The sequence below is a fragment of the Microtus oregoni genome, unplaced genomic scaffold (genome assembly GCF_018167655.1).
Source record: "Microtus oregoni isolate MIOR12 unplaced genomic scaffold, Mior012 000041F_ref0000270, whole genome shotgun sequence".
NCBI lineage: Eukaryota > Metazoa > Chordata > Mammalia > Rodentia > Cricetidae > Microtus > Microtus oregoni.
In genome coordinates, this window is record NW_024543208.1 from 3,506,141 (window position 1) to 3,527,788 (window position 21,648).

Genomic DNA, 21,648 nt, shown 5'->3' on the forward strand with positions numbered 1-21,648 from the left:
GCCATCATCAAATGAGCAGGAACCAAACAGGCAGTATTCGATTGTGCCCCCATGTGTTCTGCGTGGCATCTAGGAAATCTAAGTCGCATTTTCTAGCTCTGGTGGCATTCACTTGTCATTAGGAAAAACAAATGGGATATGGCTTCCTTTTGCTGGGTAAATATGTTTTGCTTCTGAGTTTATTCTTGGAACCCTATAAAATTTGCCCACTTGATTATAATTCCCCATGAATCTCATCATGAATTATCTACAAAGCTATAGAGCATATTATACTTTATCTTTATATTTTAATTTTACGACTCTGGCTGAAGTACACGCTCTTCCTTTAGTGAATGCGCACACATTATTTACTCAGCAGCCTCCTAGTGATCATCACTAAACAATTGATGGGGCATCAATCTTGCAGTAAACATAAGAACAATCCTCTCATGCTGTGGGGAAAGCAGCGGGACATGTTAGCTTTCTTTGTTAGTAAATCCAAGACAGGAATAACTTTCTTCTCTTGTCAAGTTCCTGTCACTTTGTTAAGAATTAGAGATTGCGTATTTCCTAAATTTATAACAATATGTCAGTCTATTACAACTAAATGAATATGAACAACTCCGGGTTGTTTTTAATATGTAAGAAAGAGGTTCGTTGCATTGCTTTATCATCTTATCATTGGAAACTTGTATCTCTTTAATTGGCATGTCATATATTAAACTGTGACAGTCATGAATTATTTATAAGGAGGTTTTGAATGCTGTCTCTTTATAGAAGTATAACTCCAACCATTCTCCTTTTTATTCAAGAGCCCATTGACTGTCATGCTCTAATACTTTATGAGTGTTTCCCCCGTCGGGCTGGAGAAAAACTTTACTGGCATGTTCAGCTGTCCTCAGACTACAAAGATTGAACTACGAGGTGGATAAAGCTAGATACAAATGCATGGTTACCTCCAAGGCATTTTGGTCAGGTACCAAGGGACCTTCTGGTAACTCCATAGTGGTGTTCTGAACTCACATGTGTTGGCAGGAGATCTTTGATTTCACCAAGACAAAGTACTTAAGGACACATATAGCTTAACACACTCCCTGTCCTCCCCCTTCCCCCCACCCTTGTCAATTACTGAGTGTGAGTTGGGCCCATTATCCACTTGGTTGATACTTGTTTTGATTGGAAGGAAAACCATCAAAAGTTCATTATTTTGTTATACTTTAGTAGATACATGGATAGAAAGAAAATCAATACAAGGGTTTAATCTAATTCTTTCTCTATTAAATGGTTTACCATAAACAGAATTGTTTTATAAAAAGTAATTTTTCTATTTTTCTTTTTATGTGTTGAGACTGTCTTTTGAAGTAGGTTGGAAGTGAAAATATTTGTGTCTTACTTTTTTATAGGAATTTGCATATTTCCAGATGTAAGGTGTTTTATTTTGTCATTGTCATCATTGTAACAGTCTTTGCTGTTGAACTATCACCTCAATAGCTATTATGTTCAGAGGACCAAAGAAATATCTGCTTGAGAATATTTTTCACTTAGAACAGAGTTGCGTGAGTGCATTTTTCTTTCCAGAAGATTTAGAAATAAACACCATAAAATTGGGATTTTTTGTAAGCACTAACAATTTTTTTTAATTTTACTTGAGATATTATTGGAAAATTTTCATGGGGTTTTACTCTCAGAAAAAGAACTACAAAAATCTAATGAATGCTTAGAAAATGACAATTCACTTCTCCCAGAGATTAGCTCCCTCATTGATTGTATAATCCCGAGTGGTCAGCCCTGAAATGTATACATATCAATAACAAAAATGGACTGAGAAGGTTGTATTTTATATATTTGTACATACACATTCATATACACATATGCAACAATAATAATCAAAGAAAAATTTTATCCATTTGACAGTGAGCAGGTACAAGAAGGGTTCACTGGAGATAGCTGGGAGGGCTTAGAGGTAAGAAAGGGAGGGTGTCAGTGATGGAGCTATTTTAGTTCAAAACATATTTTGAAACTTTTTATAAAATGATAGAGGCAATCTTGTCTCTTGAGTAAATTGAGATCATGGGGACCTTGTGGGGAGGGTTGGAGGGGGGAGGGGAGAGACAGGGACGGAAGCAGAGAAAAATGTTGAGCGCAATAAAAATCAATAAAAAACAAAAATAGAAAAGAATTTAAAAAATGATATAGGAAAAAGATAGTATTACTTCAGTTACCTTGCCTGCATGTAGTTTAGAAATTTGAAACAATCTTCCTTGTCTTAACTCACGCAGTTTTAGCTGTGACCGATCCTCGGTTCAGAATTGGCAATTTAGTCTTTCATTAATATTTCTGTTGAAAACATTATTTGAAATTTATTCCAGATCATATTTGGGAATGTCTCTGCAGGGTTATATTGGAAGTTGTGTTATTTTTTTTCTTACCACATAACTTTGATTTATCCCATTCCTAATATTACTAAATTAACTGTCCTGATTAAGTTTGTTTCTAAGTCTTCTCTATTATACAACTACTAGCATTTCCTTAGTATTTAATAGATTTTCTTTGAAAAATATTTTCAGGCTATTTTACTAAACATATACAACCCAAAATCTTTAAATTTATATATTTTTATACTGGTATATAGTCATTTTAGTCAGTATATTAAAATTTATTAGGTCAAATTACTTTGTTGACAATCTGATTGACCCATATTTAGCCCTTTAAAACTGGCATCTGTGTAGTTTTGACACCTCCTTATTATTTCGTGTGTGTGTGTGTGTGTTTGTGTATGTGTATACTTTCTTGTTCAATAATATTGTTCCATCTATGACTTTTTCTTTCCTTGTTCCAGTGATCGCTGAATATGCCATTCCTCCACTTCCTTCACTAGAGGATAGTAGAGTGACCATTGCTGTTTGGTCTTGCTTTTCCTGACCTCTTGATTGACAACTTTGAAAACTGTGTTTGGTTGGTTAATGTAAAGGGTTTATGTGTGTAGGTAAACTCATTAACGGTTACATTCATTCTACACCTATCTGTATATATTGAAAACTGTTTGTGTACTAATACTTCATTTATACCCTAAATTATATGTTTTATTCTGGTTTTCTTTTAAAGAAAATTCTTGAAAAAGAAAAAAAAAGATTTTTTTGTTTGTCTATAGTCAAAATGTCGTTAACAGTCAGAACAAATGGCTTTCACAACTCTGTGTTAATCTTGTTTAGGATAAATTAGTGAATAATGGAGACTGAAGGCAAAAACAGTGTCTTTTGAACCATTTCACTCCTTTTAACTCACTTCTTACAACAAAGTAAAAACAAAAAAATCATAATTCAGAATTACAGCTTCAGTTTTCTAAACATTATCAAATTAATGATTTAACATAAGTCTCTCTAGTGTGTACTTTATTTTAGCATTCAGAATAAAAATAGCACATTGGGTATGGGCATTATTTTTGTGTAACATGTTTGTTATTAAAAATAAATTAATAAAAATATTAATTTTTAGGACGTGAATAGTAATTTTGTTATCATCATGAAATCTTCATACCCTAGAAAGGACATCCACCATCACTGTGATTTCAGTTTATTTTAATGTTCAATGAAGTATTGATAATTGTTAGGAAGGAAGGTTGATAAGCTTTTATTTTAATTTTCTTATTTAATCTGCACTTGTTTTATTTAAAATCATAAAAGAGTGATCGTTGGCTACAGCCAAACACTAATCCTGAGTTATTGATTTATGACAATGTAAATTTTATCCACCGCATTCAGGCAATAGCCCAATCTAGGCAGAAATTACTTTGCAATTTGTGTGATAATTGCATATATTTCTTTTAAACAAGTTTGTTTTAGTCAGTGACAAAATTGCCTTACAAAGTCCTCAACATGTGAAAGATATTTTGTTAAATGGAACTTTGCTCTGGAATGCCATTTGCACAGCTGTTTCTACACAATTTTTTTGTAGCCACTATTGCTGAAGTTTCTACTATTATTATATACATTTATTCTCTCTCTGTGTGTGTGTGTGTGTGTGTGTGTGTGTGTACAGTTGCTCACATACCATTACACATATGAAGACCAGAAGACAGTTAGCAGAAGTCTTCTCTCTTTCTATTGTGTGGTTCTCAGTGTTTGAACCTGAGCTGTATGTCTTGCTGACAACCAACTTAAGCTGCCTAGCCATCATCAGCTCCAATATTTTATTCATATGTGGCATAATCACAGGAAAAACAACAACAACAAAACAAAATACATTGCTAACTCCTCAATACAGTAAATGTTCTTAAAAGCAAAGACGAGGGGGTGGAGAGATGGCTCAGAGTTTAAGAGCACTGATTGCTTTTCCAGAGGTCCTGAGTTCAATTCCCAGCAACCATATCGTTGCTCACAATCATCTGTAATGAAATCTGGTGCCCTTTTCTGGCCTGTAGGTATACATGTAGACAGAACATTGTAAACAAAATAAATACATCTAAAAATAAAATAAAAATAAAAGAGCAAAGAGGATTTTTTAATAATTATTCATTGTATCTCACTCATAGTCTTAAGACTAGACATTAAATATATTTATTAGATAATCAACTCGAAATGACATTTGCAAGTGGGCATCTTTCTCCATATTATATCCTTTGCAGAGAGTGACTAGCCTTACAGTTTGGAACTACTTTATTGCATTCATTACACATCGTTTTGATAATGGCTTAGCACTTCAACTTTATTAGAAAACAGATTTTGTTTCCACAGGTCCCTTTAAGAAAAGAATAATGAATGATCCATTTCCCCCTGCCAAGACTATATTCTGAAAAGAAAACAGTTCCTGTTTGTAGCCTGATATTTTGACTTATTCTGGAAAGCAGTGACTTGAAGCACACTGGTGCTTAGCAGTGTTGCAAATATCCCTCTGCCTCCTATCTGGCGATACTGTGATCTGTTCCCTCAGGCAGACACAGCTAGTCACAAATAGAGAGAGATCCCCGTGTGGCCTAAATAAACAGCATTAATGTATTTTTTCTGTTCACATATGGTTTTCAGATCTGTAAACTGTTTACAGAGAAAGTCTGCCATTTTAGCGTCTGGTCACAACAGACATCACACCATCTACTATCCTTTTTCTATAATTCAGCAGGAATTACACAAAGCTCAAAGGTACAAACACATGGTGAGTTTGAGCTCCCAAGGCTATGCTCTGGATGGTTCTCATGTGTTTCATCCTCTTCTGGGCTCAAACACCTATTGTTTCACCTCTACCTAAAACCAATAGTAGCTGAATAAGGAGCCAACTGATACATGTTTAAAGAAGACTGTTTGAAGTATAACAATTTAAGAGAAATCACTTTCAGATGCCATGTGATGGTAATATCTAATGTTTTATGCTTACAGCATAAAATCTGCCCAAGTATTCTGTTTTCCTTTGTGTTTTCCATATTGTGCAGGCACTGAGAAAGAGGCCTTCACTATTCATGATCCATGTTTATTTCATTTACAACAGTTGGCACAGAGGAACCACAGTAAATTTGAAACTGAATAAAAACACAGCCAAGAATTTAACATTTGTTGTTTGTTTGACATGAAACAAGTAAGTTAATTTTGAAGACCCAAATTTATGTTCATAGAAAATGGACAGACAGACACCACCATTGTCATAATTAAGCTGCCCACAAAGGCTCAGATGCTTGTTTTAGACTAACAGAGTGTCACAGTACTTGGTAGGGTAAGTACTGTCTCATTGGTCCAGTATAGTCTTCCTGCTAATTTCTGTGGAGTGTGAATTGGCTGTTGTGAACTGAGTGGTACTGGAGGGTTATATTAACCTATGAAGATATAGTACAGGCATATGTCTTAATTTATCTCATTTTGTGTAATCATGTGTTCTCTGAATTAGAAGGGTTTTAAAGAACACAGTGAATAATGTTTCTAATTTTATGGCTTCCTCTTAAAAAAAAAGATAAAAGGAAAAAATCCCTTCACTGAGTCACTAGGATGTGCTAAAGACACTTGACACTGTAGTTGACTTCTTGAATTGTATTAGATTTCACATGGCTGATGGAATAACCAACACCAATACACATGCCTCTAGCTGATGTTGGATGTCCTTTTGTATATGTGTTGCTTTTATTGGTTGATGAGTAAAACTGTTTCAGTCAATGGTTTAGGTGAGCAAAGCCAGATTGGAAATCTGAGCAGAGATATAGAGAGAGAGTAGGTAGAGTCAGAGAGATATTACATAGCTGCCTAAGGAGACAAATGCCAGATCCTTACCACAGCCTCATTCCAATACACAGATTAATAGAAATGGGTTAATTTACAATGTAAATTTTAGTATAAAAAAGAAGAAGCCTGAGCTAATAGGCCAAACAGTGTTGTAATTAATATAATTTCTCTGTGGTTAGTCAGGTCTGAGAAACCAGGAAACTAACAGTCTCAGACTACATCTAACCTGCATGCATGTGCTGTGAAATTTACACCATGGGCACACCCTTATAAATATATAAATAAAAAATATCATTTTATTTATAAAAGCTGCCATTGGGTTGATCAGTGATTGCACTTCTGCCTAGCATGTGTGAGGCCCTAGGTTAATTTCCTAGTACAACAATGAATAAATGACAATGAATGAATGAATGAATGGATAAATAAACAAGCAGCTGTATAGACTCTCCATATGATCTTCTTCTAAGGAATGCTTAGTCCCACTGCTATGAATAATAAAAACCTCATAATACAAAGAAAAGAATTTGGTTTTCGTATTTTTAGTCATTTATAACATGGTGTCTCGGATAAGTCTTAGTTTGGAAGCGGCTGGGAAACAGTCATCTGGCAGTATAGTTTTATCTCCATTCATGCGGCAGTTCCAATTGTTCAGTGATGGAAGAAGAGCGTGGTCTCTGTAGAGGTTTGGAGAGGGCCCTGCTCCCTAAACAGACCTGACCCGAGGTTATCCCAGCTTGCTCCTGATTTGTGAGCATTGTTTTCTGCCTTTCAGTTCACAATCGCCACTCTTATTTATAACAGACTCTTGGGTTACATGTTTCTATTCTTGTTTGTGCTGTTCCCGAGCTTGGCTAGTCTGTTATGTTAGTAGATGCAAAGTACCACATCTATTATCTCACTCTGCCTTTTTCCTGGCAACTGGAGATTGCTATTGTTCCCCAAGTTTATCCTTGCTTTAGACAATATCGAGATTGCCTAGATTACTACTTGCTTCCGTTCTTGTGTCAGTTTGGCACAGACGAGGTTATCAATAAATATCTATACAATGAATGGTACCTTTTCCTGAGCATTTGGGAATGCACTAGTTTAATTTTCTTTTTCTTCAGTTTGTTAATGTGGCTTCCACAAATATACCAACACCGTATTTGACCTTCTGAAGACCATTGCTTATTTGATATTTCCAAGAGCCTCTGTATTCCTTCTCATGCATAAAAATTGCTAACTCATATACTGAATAAAAGAGTAAATGTTTCTCTGTCAGCTTAGGGTCTCTTCAGCCCCCCTCTCTTTTTTTTTTTTTTTTTTTTTTTTTTTTTTTTTTTTTTTTTGGTTTTTTCGAGACAGGGTTTCTCTGTGGCTTTGGAGCCTGTCCTGGAACTAGCTCTGTAGACCAGGGTGGTCTCGAACTCACAGAGATCCGCCTGCCTCTGCCTCCCGAGTGCTGGGATTAAAGGCGTGCGCCACCATCGCCCGGCCCCCCTCTCTTTTATAAATATTGGTGGAGCACACATATGAACTTTTAGTACTTCTGATTTAAAAGCAGTATATTGTCAATATTACCAATGTAACTTTTTCTTCGGTTTCTTTTCTTCCTCCTTCCTCTCTCCTCCCTCACTTCCTTCAGTCCCTCTTTCCTCGTTTTCATCTTCATCTTTGCCCTATGCAAGGTATAACCCCATGATCTTCCTGCTAGAGCCTATTGAGGGATGAAGTTATAGGTGTGGTCCACAACACCTAGCTCTTTGTTTTATTATAACTAAAACTTCACCTAGTCAACCTTTCCACCTTTCAAAGTGATAAAATTCACTTGTGTTCTTTATAAGATTTTCATATATCCTTCAAGTCATATGATACTCAGTAACAGAGATGCCATGATCCCCGTCAGTTCAGTGGCTGCCATCACATATGTGTGGTTTATTCGCCCATTTTCAATTTGTCATGAGTTTGAACACCAGAAAGTGCATTATTCTCTACATGGGTAACAGTCCATGTAGAAGCACACTCTACTGGCTGCTACTCACCAGCACTGTATAAATGTTTTGTCATGCAGCTCTAGTTTTGATTTTTAGAAGCTCACAACCAATTCATGCAGAGAAGTCTCCTGTAAAAAGAAGTCAGGAACTTAATTGGTGCGTCTCCCGCAGCTTCTGTAATGAGTTAAAGAATCACATGCACAGTGGACATTTCTACTTATCAGAATTGTCTGCAGACCTAAATAAAATCTGTTAGGAAATAAGTATGGAGCCCTTCTATGAGCCTGAAAGTGCACTCCTGCTCAGTATACTGATAGAGAATGCAGAAGGGCAGTCTTCCCAGAGGGGAGACAAACAGAGAATCACAAATGTACTCACGAATGAAGAAGTGTTTAAAGGAGGGACAAGGAGCAAGTCTTCCAAGAAAATATAAATACTTTCGGAGTAAATGCTGAAATGATTGATATAGTGTCCTAAGCAGGTCAGATTCTATGTGTTGATAGGAGGATTACAAAGGAAAGGCTGAGCACAAATTCCCACTTTACATGGCTTCATGAGTTCATACAGGTAACAATTGCAGTCATGAGTTTCTTGTTCTTCAATCTGAAAAGTGAATTCTAGGAATAAATCATCCAAAAAAAAAAGCTGCTCATCTCTCCCCTAAAATACTTTAACATCACTCATCTGAGTTAATATTATATTGCTGTGATAAAGCATCATGGCCAAGGCAACTAAAAAGAAAGCATTTGTTGACTTGTGATTCCAGAGAGTTAGTGTGGATGATGGTGAAGCTAAGGCATGGTAGCAGAAATGGTTAAGAACTCACATCTACACCTAAGGGCAAGGAAGATGCCCCAAAGCCCACCTTTAGTAACACATATCCTCCTCCAACAACGCAATGCCACCTAATACTTTTCCATCAGTTCTGCCAACTGGGTACCACACATTCATAGATATGAACCTATGGAGGCTGTTTTCACTCAAACCACAACACAAATCTCAACAGAACCTTTGATTTGTCAATAGAATCTGAATATTTGGGACACTTAACAAATATTTTGGTGGCAGATGTGAGGAAGCATACCATTGATAGACATAAAAATATTGATGACATATCTGGTAATTTTTTTCAAGGACTATGACAAACAGTCCTTTAATAAAAATTTCTTTAAAACAAAAGTTCTTTTTCTTTTTTTTAATGATACACTCTTGGCTGCTGCCCAGGACCATGTCTGGTTGAGTAGCCCTACTGTGGTTGGTGTCTGTGCTGAATTCCGAGTCCTATATTGCCTTCAATGGTTACATAGAAGCCCAGGGTTGGGGCCACAACCTGAGGACTTGATGATGTTTGGATGGGAGACATGCTGCCACCAGAATAATCTTGATCTGAATGGCCAGGATGTCGTCCAGGCCCACTACTGCTGAAGGCCGTATCTTGGTCCATGATCTGGTTGCAACTGGGGTCTGTGTTGATGTCTGTGGCCCATGTCACCTCAGGGAGGGAGCCTTAGGTACCATGAGAGATGAAATCAGAGGACCAACCTAAGCTGACCCTGCCCTTCACTTGTCTAGGGAAAGCTGGCCTTGCCTCTCGCTGTACACTGCATCAAGAGAGCTGGCCCTGACATTTACAATCCTCATAAGAGAGCTGGCCCTAGCACTCAGGAGAGATGGCCCTACCCCTCACCACTGGCATGGGAGAACTGACCCTGGTCACAGGGGTCTGGGAGAGCTAGGGAGCCCCCACCTAAGGCAGAAGGACCCATTGGCCCAACCTGACCAGCTTAGCTACCACCCAGGCCCACCATCTGGGCCTCGGGTTGGCCCGCCCTAACTTCTACATCATGCTGGAGCTTGTAAAGGACTGGTCCGTTGGAAAAATACCTGGATCCTCAAGACTGAGGGAGGACACAGGATATTCCAAAGGAGTTCTTTTCGATGAGGAATTAGTGATGATGGTTTATCAGAAACCAGGGGCCTTGAAAGAGACTGGTACTCACTGTAATTAACTTTTTCTAGGAAAACTGATGGAACTGAAGATTATAATATGACACACCTAGGTCCCCAATGCCACCAGGATGTAGGAAGAAGTGTTGGGGGGTGGGAAAGAAGAAGCAAAGAACTTTTTCGTTTGTTTATTTTTGAATTGTTTTGTTCTTATTTTTGTTTGTTATTGCTTGCTTGCTTTGTTTTGTTTTCTTCTGTGTGTGGGAGCACTGCAGGGCTGAGGGGAGGATATGGGGGGACAGGGTGGAATTGGGGTACATGATGTGAAACTCCCAAAGAATCAATAAAGAAATTAAATTAAGGAAAGAAAAAAAAAAACCACATCAGATTAAAAAGCCTAGTCAGGATGATTTCACCCTGTAAAACCTCTGAGAATGTAAGGTAATAAGAATTCCTCAAGGCCACCCCAGAAGAACTCTGTGGCCATAGAAGATAATTTAGAGTTCTGTGGTTTTCTTTCAAATATGAAAGGTTAAATATTTGTGGCATTTGAGTGAAAGTAAAAACCTTCAAAAAATTATTCGTGGGTGAATGATAAAATCATTTTAACCCAGAAAATTATACAATAGCTCTTACTTAATCATTCAGAGCTCTCCAAAGCATGGGTCCCTAGGAAACAGCGATATCCCTTTTCTCACAGATACCTTTCAAGTTCATTTATGACGTTAAGTTCAACAAAAATGGTAAATTAACTCTGCAAAATGCTGACATGCACATTTCTCTTCCTTTCAGTGTAACTGAAAGTTTCCTATCAGCACATTTCCTTAAGACAGAAACAGAGTCAGTGCTTGTGGTTCTATCTCCACGCCTGCTGTAACTGCCGTTCCAAAGTGGTATGCATGTGCATATGTGTGTGTGAGTGTGTGTATGTGTGTGTGACAGAGAGAGAGAGAGAGAGAGAGAGAGAGAGAGAGAGAGAGAGAAAGATACTAAACACAACTGTGTAGTCATCTGCCCTTTTAATGGCCTCTCAAAGCGGTAGACCAAATGGTTTCCTGAAGGTCAAGTCTGATTTAAATTGTTGATGAATTAGGAGCTAATTCTGCATGATTGAATATTAATACAGAACGGTGATAAGTAAGGCACTTTAAACCTTAATGAGCACATTAATGAATAGCAGCAAATGTTTTTCTTTTCACCTCGTGGAAAAGTTTGAAAGTGCTAACATTGATGGCTTGTTAGTTTTTGATAGTCTTTCCTTCAGAGTGTTCATTTGGTTAAGGTGTTAATTTTGCTGATTTGATGCCCAAGTTTCCACTGATGTGATAAACTGTCAAAACTTACGTTATCAAATGGCCAGGACAGTTTTATATAAATTACTAATAAATATAGAGGATAAAAAAGCAATTAACATCTTCTAAACTACACCCACTGAGATAAGCGTTCCAATTAGAAATTTCATTATTTCCACCGTCTATTTTATGTTGAATACTGAGTTTTATTGCCAAATACCTGACAGTCAAGTTGGAAGCAAGCCCCATCTGTCAACTTGTAACAGCTCTGGCTGTTTGAATCTGTTACATTGTGATGCTTCTCATGAAAATTAATGAAGGTAGTAGATTCAAAGAGGTTCTGTGCAAGGAAGGATGGTGGATAGAATTTAATTACCCTTATTAAGACTAAGAAAGAAATTCCCTTTACGTCCCCTTGTAGATTAATATGCAGAGAGGTATTCTTTACCATGTACTTGTGGACATGAAAAGGAGGCTCTGGAGTGTTCTTCTTGAGCCAAAAAGGGAAAGAAAGTAGATGTAAATGTATTAGTCTGCTTGGGAGGCACATGTCTTTGCTTTAAGACAACTCCAAGATGAGGGCTCCATTTCCCATAGACAGTTATTAAATCGAGATTTTCTAAGGAAGAACCTTCAGGAAGTGCCTGAAACAAGTGCATTGGTGAGCCTGACTATTGGACTGACTCTTTAGAAAGATGCACATGTAAAGGGGAATTGATCAGGAAAGCAGTATTGATGCATCTATAGGCAACTGGTAGGTAAAGCTTGTGGAAGCATGCAGTGCCCTGTGCAATACAGACCACCCAGGAAACCCAGAATGCATGTTTAAAGTTATTAGCCTAACTTGGTTGCCAGAAAGATGAAGAATAAAAACTAAATGTAAGATTTTTTTCCATACATCTAATTTCTAAATGATGAAGGCAGTGCCCTGCACATTTGAGCACAAGAGGTGAATTGTTTTTATCATTTGAAGCAGTTTACCATCAATAGCTGCCAAGTGAGATGTTTAATAACAAGTGCAGTTCAGAACCTATTGATCTTTCTCCTTTTTTGTTGGTTTCCTCCAACAACATTAGAACTATGCTGTACATATGAATATATTGACAAAACTTATAAAGACATAAAGCATACCCTGATGGAATTCAGCTGAAATAGATTTTAAATTAGTCCAGCCCAATTCTCAAGGTACTCCCCATCTCACTTTTAACTTTTAATTTAGCTTTTGAGATTCAAAAAAAAAATCATTTTGAAGGTCCTAACGACTGTATCTGACTCTTATCTACTGTAGACCTCTACATTGCTGAGGATGGATAGGAATTTGAATATTGAATATATGTGGTTCCACTTTGTCTTTCAACTTGCATACTTCATTAAAATTAACTTATTATTTCTTTGTTTGTTTTACAATTTATCCATTCAAATCTTGAAATACATGGTCTGGTAATAAATAGTCTCTCCTCAATGTGAATATCAAACTCAAATGAACAGCTTATTTCCCCAAAGTCTTTATTTTGAATTATTAGCCTATCAGCTTTCTCTTGCAACAGACTAGGATTATTCACAAAATTATTACCATTTTTTCATTGATAGCACTTGACATTCTTTCAGTAATCAGAATCTGTTTTCGTTACCTCTTTCCAGAAAGTCTTAGACTTGGGATACACTGGCATTTAAATTCCTGATTATTGTGATGTCATGGTATCTGGTTATAAATAAGATGTAAAAGAACTCATGTTGCACAGGGAGAAACTGTAGATTTACCTGCTTGTTGCTCTGGTAGCATGGTTGAGGAAGAGACTGCATGTGTTTGAAGGAGATTAGAAACACTTTTGAAATAAGTTGATTTCAACAGAGTGGCTTTCTCTACAGAGGCACGGGACCTGACTTAACAAAGAGCTTGGGCATCAAAGTATTAGCGATGGAATGATAACAAGTCTCTAGAGAAAGGCAGTAAAGACACATAGGTCCAACTGACAGCATCAGTGTGTAGATTCTGTAGTAGAAATTGGAATGCTACCTCTTTAGAAGTCTCAGATAAAGTGGACCCATGGGTGTCTGGAGCTTGTAGGAACTATGAAGAAGCCAGATGTCTCAATTATGTTTTTTTCACTTATATTTATGTTTGCAAGTCAGTTTAGAATGAGGCATTTCAGTGGTCATGAGGAAATGTATATTAAATTAATGCAAAGGCCAATTGGTAGTCAAATGTTTGACAACAGTGTTCATAGAAATATTGCCCATCAAGCTAAAATCACAAGTAGGACCAATATGGAGAACAATTTCTAGCCCTGGTGGGAAGTATTACCATGTTTGTTTATTGCTAGAATCATAGTGATAAAAGTAGGGCAGGGAAAACCAGTTTATAATTTCTCAAGAGCTATGTCTAGAGCAATTTCAATATGGCAGAGAGATTTTTCCGTTAAGTGGGATAGATATTCAAGATGCAGGAGTCACATCTTTTATATTACTAGCCATTTGGAAAACATTCTCTCATAGTAAAGAATGAATATTTTTATGTTAGTAACCAGTTGCCTTTGTTCCATGGTAAAAATTAATCAGAAGTTTCTGACTAATTGAAATTTCTTGTGAAATTTCATCCTGTTGAACCACGTGCTTCTTTGAAAAAAATGTGACAAAACACATACATACTGTGGAAGCTTAAGTTCCTTATATAAAATATGGTCTATCATGTGTATAACCTTATAATTCCCCCATGCTTTAGTTAATCACCAGATGAGTTGCATCAGGATTCAATGTAAATTTTTATAGGTAAATGGTGATACTGTATTGTTTAGAGACTGACAGAAAAATGGACTCAGCAGTTTTTCATATTTTCAGTCTTCAAATAGGTTAAATACAGAAGTCATGTGGGTGTAGCTTTATTTGAAATCTACAAAAAGCATATCCCCTTGGAGTAGAGAGACTTACTATGTCTATGAACCTACTTGCTTGCTTTCATTCACTTCTGCTTAATTCTTTTACATTCTACTGGATCCTGTGGTTTGCTAGTGCCATTGTCTAGACTTAGCATATTTCCATCTTTCTAAAGAAAACAAAATCTCCTCTTCCTTTCTGCCAGCTGTCAAACTTTTCTTCCTAAAGATACACTGTAGGCACTTCTCTTTGGTACTTGCTAGTCCTGGTAAGCACTGTTGTGGCCATTACTAACCCTAGAGTACTCCTGCATCACCTCATCAGAGGTATTTATGACACAGTGAGCTATTTCTTAGTTCATTGCCCTCCCACATAGATTATGTACAGCACTGATTGGAAACAGACATGCTACCATGTTCCTATGATACAACAGTGTATGGTTTGTGTTTAGTTCTCAACAAATGTTGAATGCGTAGAAGATCAGATTTATGAAAAATAGTGAATTCATGACTGACATTAGCTTTGTTAAAGTAATTGTGTTACTTTTTGTCTTGCAGAGGACCAGATTCCTAGGGGTTTCCCTACCATTGACATGGGCCCCCAGCTGAAGGTGGTGGAACGTACCCGCACAGCCACCATGCTCTGTGCAGCCAGCGGGAACCCGGATCCAGAAATCACGTGGTTTAAAGATTTTTTACCTGTTGACACAAGCAACAACAATGGTCGTATTAAGCAGTTACGATCAGGTAGGGTCTTGTCACTGTTTCTACTATCCCCTGGACAGTTTTGAAAAACACCTTCCTTTATTTTTATTCTTTAATTTCATATTAATTTTATTTAAAAAAAAAAATTTAGGTGTTGATTTATCTCCCTCTTCTCTTCGCTGTTATTTTATGTGTCTCCATGTTTGTGAGGCCATGGCCTCATCCAGAATCTGTCTTCCCTTGATGTGTTTTGCGGCTTCTGTTTAATCCACATTGCTCACTGCTGTGACTGTATTCTTAATAGTTTTTTATTTACTGCTTTTCTGCAGTATTTGATGGGTCCATTTTCTCTTCTTTCTTCATTCTTCCTTTTCTTTTGAATGAAATTTATTTCAACATTGGATTTCATTACAAACTTGCAAGGTGCTCCAGTGGCTATTTCCATATCAAATGTTCATATTAAACAAGAAAATGATTCAGTTGTATCCAAGTGTATTTTTCTGCTGTCTTTTCTGCATTTAAACTCATTCAAGTAGCAAAGTTTAGTGAGTCTGGGCACATCTGCTTTCTTTTCACTAATACACAATACACAGAAACATCAATTCTCAAGTGGCCAGACCAATTTTTTTAAAGCACTTTTCTAAGTACCAGTAAAAGGAAGGTATTTGATGAGCACCGTTTCTGTGTCATTGTTAGTGAACACTGCCCACACAGTAGCCACGGTAGTATGTGCCCATGCTCAGGGGCTTTGACCCCTCCAGTGACTGGATCTACAGAAGTCTGCTTTGGTGTAGACTCCAGCTTTTGCTGTTTTCTTTCTTTCTCTTTACTCCAGCTCCTTCTCCTGTTCTCATCCCAGTTTATTCCTTTGCTTTCTGTAGATTAAAACAGAAAAAGTTCTATATTTCTTAAAGTTTAGAGCCTGTCCCTAGGTAATATCACAGGAATGTATACTAATAATCTCTGTGCTATGATGTTGCTAGTGATATCGATATAAAATTCTAAGTTGTTAACTGCCTGTCTTCCCAGAATTCTCAGCCTTTGACCTGTCCTGTGATGTTAAAGCGTCTTGTTAACTGACTCTCTTGCTTGTTGTCAGCAGAACTGTGTAGATTAGCATTCTGTTATTGTAAATAAATAATTATTCACATGTAACATAAATGATTTAGTGTAATAAAGCTTTAATTCTGAAAAATTTGTACCAAATTATGAGGAATATAATAATATTTTTATGCTGTCTTTCTTCTCTCCGTATTTAAATCTCCAGAATCCATTGGTAAGTGCTTAGTTCTGAAGCGCACTTCACCCCCACTAATTTCCATATTCAGGATATGATTATTATTATTAATAATAAAATGCATGGCATGCATTTTACTAACTGTCAGTGTAGGCACCAGATCTGTATAGTAGCACACACATTCATACCTCCACAGAACTGTTTATCTTAAGAACACTGTATAAAGAATTAAAATAGTCCACGAGTTAATCACACAGTTGTAGCATAATGAGTAGCATAAGATTCCTACCCTCAGTGTTTGCTTTTAGTTAGTCTGTAGTATTTCCTCAAATAGTATATACATATATATATGTATATATACATATTTATATATATATATACTTAAATAGCTTAGCCAGTATTTCCCTAAACTATGTCACTAAAATGCTGTATATTTTTGAAAGGGTACAAAGCTTATAAGATATACTTCTAACCCTATGTGAGCCCAGCCTTAAGAACACAGTTGCTTCTCTGAAAAAGGCAATTCTGCCTACTATGACCTTTGCCCTCTGTGGTTTAATGCACCTTGCTTTTATGATCTACTGATATGATCTAATATATTCCTGTTTACCGATATAGTAATTCAAGTTTCTTTTAAGATCTTATTTAATTCTGTAAATCTAATCGAATTCTTCTCCCCAGCCCTAGCCCCCTTCTTCTCGTACTAATGCTTCTTCTTTCTAATCTTATTTGCATTCATATTATCCACCCAGGTGGTACACCAATAAGAGGTAAGAATGCTGACCTAACGTTCACAGAATGATCTTGCTCATTCTCCCTGTCCTTTCATCCTTCTCATCTCTGTCTGGTTTTCAGAGCCATCCCCATACTGTCCATCAACCTGATTTCTTTCCCTCCGTTTGGTTATGATTCGTGACTCTCATATTGTGGACTTTCCTTTTCTTTTTTCTCTTTGTTTTGTTCATTTCTTTATTTATGAAAATGATTATTTAAGTTCTGATATGCTTCAAAGAAAGCATATCCAGGTCGTCAGACCACAAACCAGTCACAGCTTACCATCTGTCCCTCTTTTTTTTCCTTTTCTTCTTCCTTTTTCTTTTTTCTCTTTTTTTTCCTTTTTTTCTTCTTCTTTTACCTTTTTTTTGTCCAACCGGAGAAAAAAAAAGATCATTTTTTTTCTTCCTTAGCTGTTCTTGTTCTGGACCAAAGCCAGGGCGGTCTGGAGAACAGTGGCAGACATGCAGAAGACAGCCTGGACCGTCTGCTTTTTGTCTTTATCTTTCAAAAGGATTTTGCTTTTGTTCTTCAATTCTTTTTTCTCTTACTGTCTTAAAGTCAAAGAATGACTCCCCTTCCACCTGACCCCTCCTACAGTCTGACAGCAGTGCTTTTTTCTCCACTTCTTTTTTTCTTGGGTGCTCGTCTCTGGATTTTTGGATCTTCTGTCCTTCAGCCGTGGAAACAGGTTCTCAGTACTCTTGGTGGTATGTGGTATTGCCGGTTTTTCATACTTTGACTCCGTGTGCGTTTCTTTTGTAATTCTTCTTTTGTATTTTTCTTGGGGTTTTGTGACACCACACTGCTAATCCCACAGTGGATTTTGATGGGTGTCTTAGGGGATCCATCCAGAGGTCCTCAAGCAGTGATTGGTTGGCTCTTCCTGGCTGGCCTGGGCCTTGCTTTTGAACTTTTTAAAACTCCTCTAATGCAAATGCTCTTTGTTTTTCAGCAAATGTCAGAAATGATTGTAAGTTGTGGCAAACTGTCTTTCTTTTCTTAAAAAGTCTGCATGTCTTAAGGGAGTTTTATTTCCTTAATTGCTCTTTTCATAATTGATAATAACTAATTTTAATTTTTTTTGCTTTGTGCAGCCTTTTTGTGCTCGCTGCCTATTTTTGGGCTTTCTTCCACAGAAGACTTTCTTGAAAACTCAGCCTGGTTTTTTTTGAGCGTACCTATCTTTTGCGCCACTTTTGCTGCCAAAATGAAACAAAACAAAACCAAATATTAATCTTTTGTTTTATTTAAAAGCCATACTTCCTTGAAGCAGTCTCACCCATCTTCATTTTATTAGTCTAGGAGCTAAGAGTGCTAATTATGATAGAAGTCTTGCTTGGGAAAAAGATATTGTTTCTTTATGCTAGCATTGATGATGTAAAAAATAATCTCTATATGTTTTTCTCATCGCATCATTTTCTGTCTGTGCAACTTAGCAAGAGATTGAACCGACGTTGAGTGGACCTTCGCTTTGCAGGGCTTTTCATATTGTTAAGAGGTTTAGCTTGCTGAACCTCAAAAGCCTTCTCTGACCACATCTTTGGTGATATATTTTATATCTATACAGGAGCCCTGCAGATCGAACAGAGTGAAGAATCTGACCAAGGAAAATATGAGTGTGTTGCCACCAACAGCGCGGGCACTCGTTACTCTGCCCCTGCCAATTTATATGTCAGAGGTAGGAATGGCATAATCCTGGCATGTCTTCTCCATTCAGGCTCAGGGGGAGTTGAGATGCTCACAGGGTCTATGTGATTATGGAAGTGTTAACAAGAGGATTTGGTAATGATTACTGTTGCTGAAGCAGTTTACTAAGTAGGAAATTAAAATTTGGTATCTGTTGTTTTTCAAACTACATGAGGCTTGAGGTTTGTAGATAATTGTCTGCATTGTTATTTCCGATTCTACTTTGATTGTACTGAATGACTGTGCTTTGCATTTGTTTGAAGTTTTCTTCTTTCCTTTCACATTTTTTCCACCTGTTGTTTCTAATTTGTTTCCTTACAAATTTTGAAGTACGTGCTCGGTGTACTACTAACCAGCTCTAAGCATGAAGGTGTTTATTTATAACTCCGTGACCTCTGCTGTGGAGCTAGGGGCATAAAGTCTCCAGACTAAGAAAAGCAGTGACTAGATAAAAAATAGCACAATTGCATCCTTTCCTCTTATGCTGTCCTAATTACATCACAGTTTTATATTTGTGCATATGCATCTATACGCCATAGGATAATGATTATATTTTAGGAAGTAGTATTAGCTCTTCTTGAAGTAAGAATGAAGTATAAAGAGCCAGTCATATTTTCTTATGAGTATTTAAATGATTGCATCTTGAGCATAGGAATGGCTATAACTTTTAATTCAGCTGGAAGGTATACACCCCTCTTCCCAGAGTTCTCAGAGCTGTATTTTGTTTTGCCTTATTTTCTGTTGGAAACATTTCCATTGTGGGTCTACAAATCCAAATAATCATAGAAGGCATGGGTGGGGGAGGGAATGGTTCGGCCTGTTCTTTAAGGTACTACAGTATGGGGTTCGTTAAGAAAATACCTAGCTTGATTTTGAAATTTTTGTCAGTGATAATTGTGTGCCCCTGGGGATGCCTTTTGCCTCCCTCACTGTGGAGTCTGTACCTCGGGTGGGGTTGGGAGTGCTGTGTACCGAGAATCTTCCCCAAATTATTTGAGGGCCCCAATCCTTTTTTCTCACAATGGTGACCTCCTTTGCTGCATGAGGCATGCATTCCTTCTTCTATGGAAAATTTCAAAATGATGCTAGCTATTGTTCCTAATACTGCATTAGTCTCTGAGGTATTGCTAACTTTTCCATCTGAGGTAGGAAGATGAACTAGAATTACTTAGCAATGTTCAAGTAGTGGTTGAAAGCCTTGATATGGCCTTTTTACTCTCTCTGTGTTTCCCTTGTTTTTCTCCTTTTCCTCATTTCATTGTGTTCTGCATCAAACCCCCCTACATCCCTCAGAGCTGCGAGAAGGTTGGTGTGTTTTTTACTTTTTACCCACCTTACAAAACTATTACTTAAACCAATAACAAAGAATACAAATGAAATGAATGTAGCTGCACTGTGGTCTTCTTTTGGTTAATGGTATATAATTGCAGAGAATGTTCTGGCCTTGGCTTCTGTTGCTTGCTGGTGGTGTCTAAATGCCGTGCATGATGGGAGAAAATATACCTGGGTGCATGGGAACTGGTAACACGTAACTTTCTGTGGTCCAGTGCATTGGTCAGTGTTCCTGCTTTCCTACCCCCACCCCCAACTCTTCCCATCTTCCACCCACCTTTTATTTTTGTCTTCTCCGGGTGCCTGCTGCCCACAGGTGATGTTTTATAATTGTTCCCCGGCCCCTCTATTTTTTCTTGATATGTTCTTTGACACCTCAGAGTCTGTGCTGGCCCCTGCTTGCTTCAGTAACCTCTGAGTTGACTGCAGGAGGCATGCTTAGCCCCATCCCTTCCTATGGATGTCACTCACCCTTACACCATTGCAATGAGCCCTCTCCAGGTAGAGGTTTTCTGATCCTAAGTGTAGCCAGAGTTTTTAGACAGAATCCCTTTCTATCTTGGGGTTAAGAAGATGTTTCCACGTCCTTTCCTATAACATCAGAAATCAGTGTTTGTTCTCTGTATTAAGAGTGTACTCGTGAAGGTTGCCCCTTTGGTTTTAATATTCTTACAGTGTAAGGTTTTGCCCCTGAAGTCCCAGACAGAAGCTCTTTCTTCCTCACCTGAGCTTTCTACATTGTCAAGGTGCATGAATTTAACACAACAGAGCATGCAGATTATCTGAAGCAGGAGCACTGAACCGTGTTTGCTTGGTAGTGGGTCTTTTTTATTTTTTATTTTTTCTGTGTCATGTTGTTTTAATATGATAACTCCTCTTAATGTCACATCCTGCTATGTATTTTAGACCCAGTGTCTATCACATTGAATATAGACATAAATTCCACTTACTGGATTCTGTGGTCATTGATGCTATTTAACCTTCTATACAAGCTGGATGGAATCCTGAATGTGAATCCCCTCCCCAAGTCTACAAACCTTACCTGTAACAACCTCCCTGTAATCGTCTACCCTGTTAACTTCTAACTTCCAAACAAGTCCACATTTCAGTCACTACACTCTACCTTCTTTCTTTATCTTTATTCTTAATTTCCCACTATTTCTTCTTTACCCTTGTCTAGGATTCCAGCCATTCTTCCATTGTTCTATTGTGGATCTTAAGAGTCCATCTTGTGCATGGCTCGCATGACTCAATCCAGTATAGTATCTACTGATGTTGTTTGTTTCTTCTTCTGTGACTGTCAGTTTCTATATGCACACACATAGTCACAGCTACACAGTAGACACATCTCACAGACACAGACACACATACACACACACTATATATATACATATATATATATGTACATACACACATATATATGTATATGTATTTCTGTGTTTATCCATTGTTAGTTGAAGTTTTGAGCTGAAAGCAAATAAATTGCTGTTTCAGTGTACTCAAGGTGATGATTTCCAGGGCTGGGATGTGACTACCTCGTACACACATACATATCAGCTAGGAGTACACAGCATTGATGTCAGTCTTGATACTCACACATGCTGATGACCATCCTGTCGGCTTTTGCATATACATGCCTGCATAAAA

The 21,648-nt window shown here is 37.4% G+C and overlaps 1 protein-coding gene across 45 annotated transcripts in view; it reads left to right on the forward strand.

Moving 5' to 3' along the window:
• The window catches only part of Ptprd (protein tyrosine phosphatase receptor type D), a 2,219,644-nt gene that overhangs the window by 2,015,236 nt on the left and 182,760 nt on the right, over nucleotides 1-21,648 (forward strand). For 20 of the 45 annotated variants that reach the window (XM_041632285.1, XM_041632293.1, XM_041632289.1 and 17 more), the window contains 5 exons: nucleotides 14,823-15,011; nucleotides 16,237-16,245; nucleotides 16,959-16,976; nucleotides 18,551-18,661; nucleotides 19,963-19,974. In XM_041632285.1, the coding sequence (XP_041488219.1) occupies nucleotides 14,823-15,011; nucleotides 16,237-16,245; nucleotides 16,959-16,976; nucleotides 18,551-18,661; nucleotides 19,963-19,974 (339 nt within the window). The remainder of the gene's footprint in view (nucleotides 1-14,822; nucleotides 15,012-16,236; nucleotides 16,246-16,958; nucleotides 16,977-18,550; nucleotides 18,662-19,962; nucleotides 19,975-21,648) is intronic. The other 25 variants (XM_041632300.1, XM_041632306.1, XM_041632307.1 and 22 more) reach the window with 7 other exon arrangements.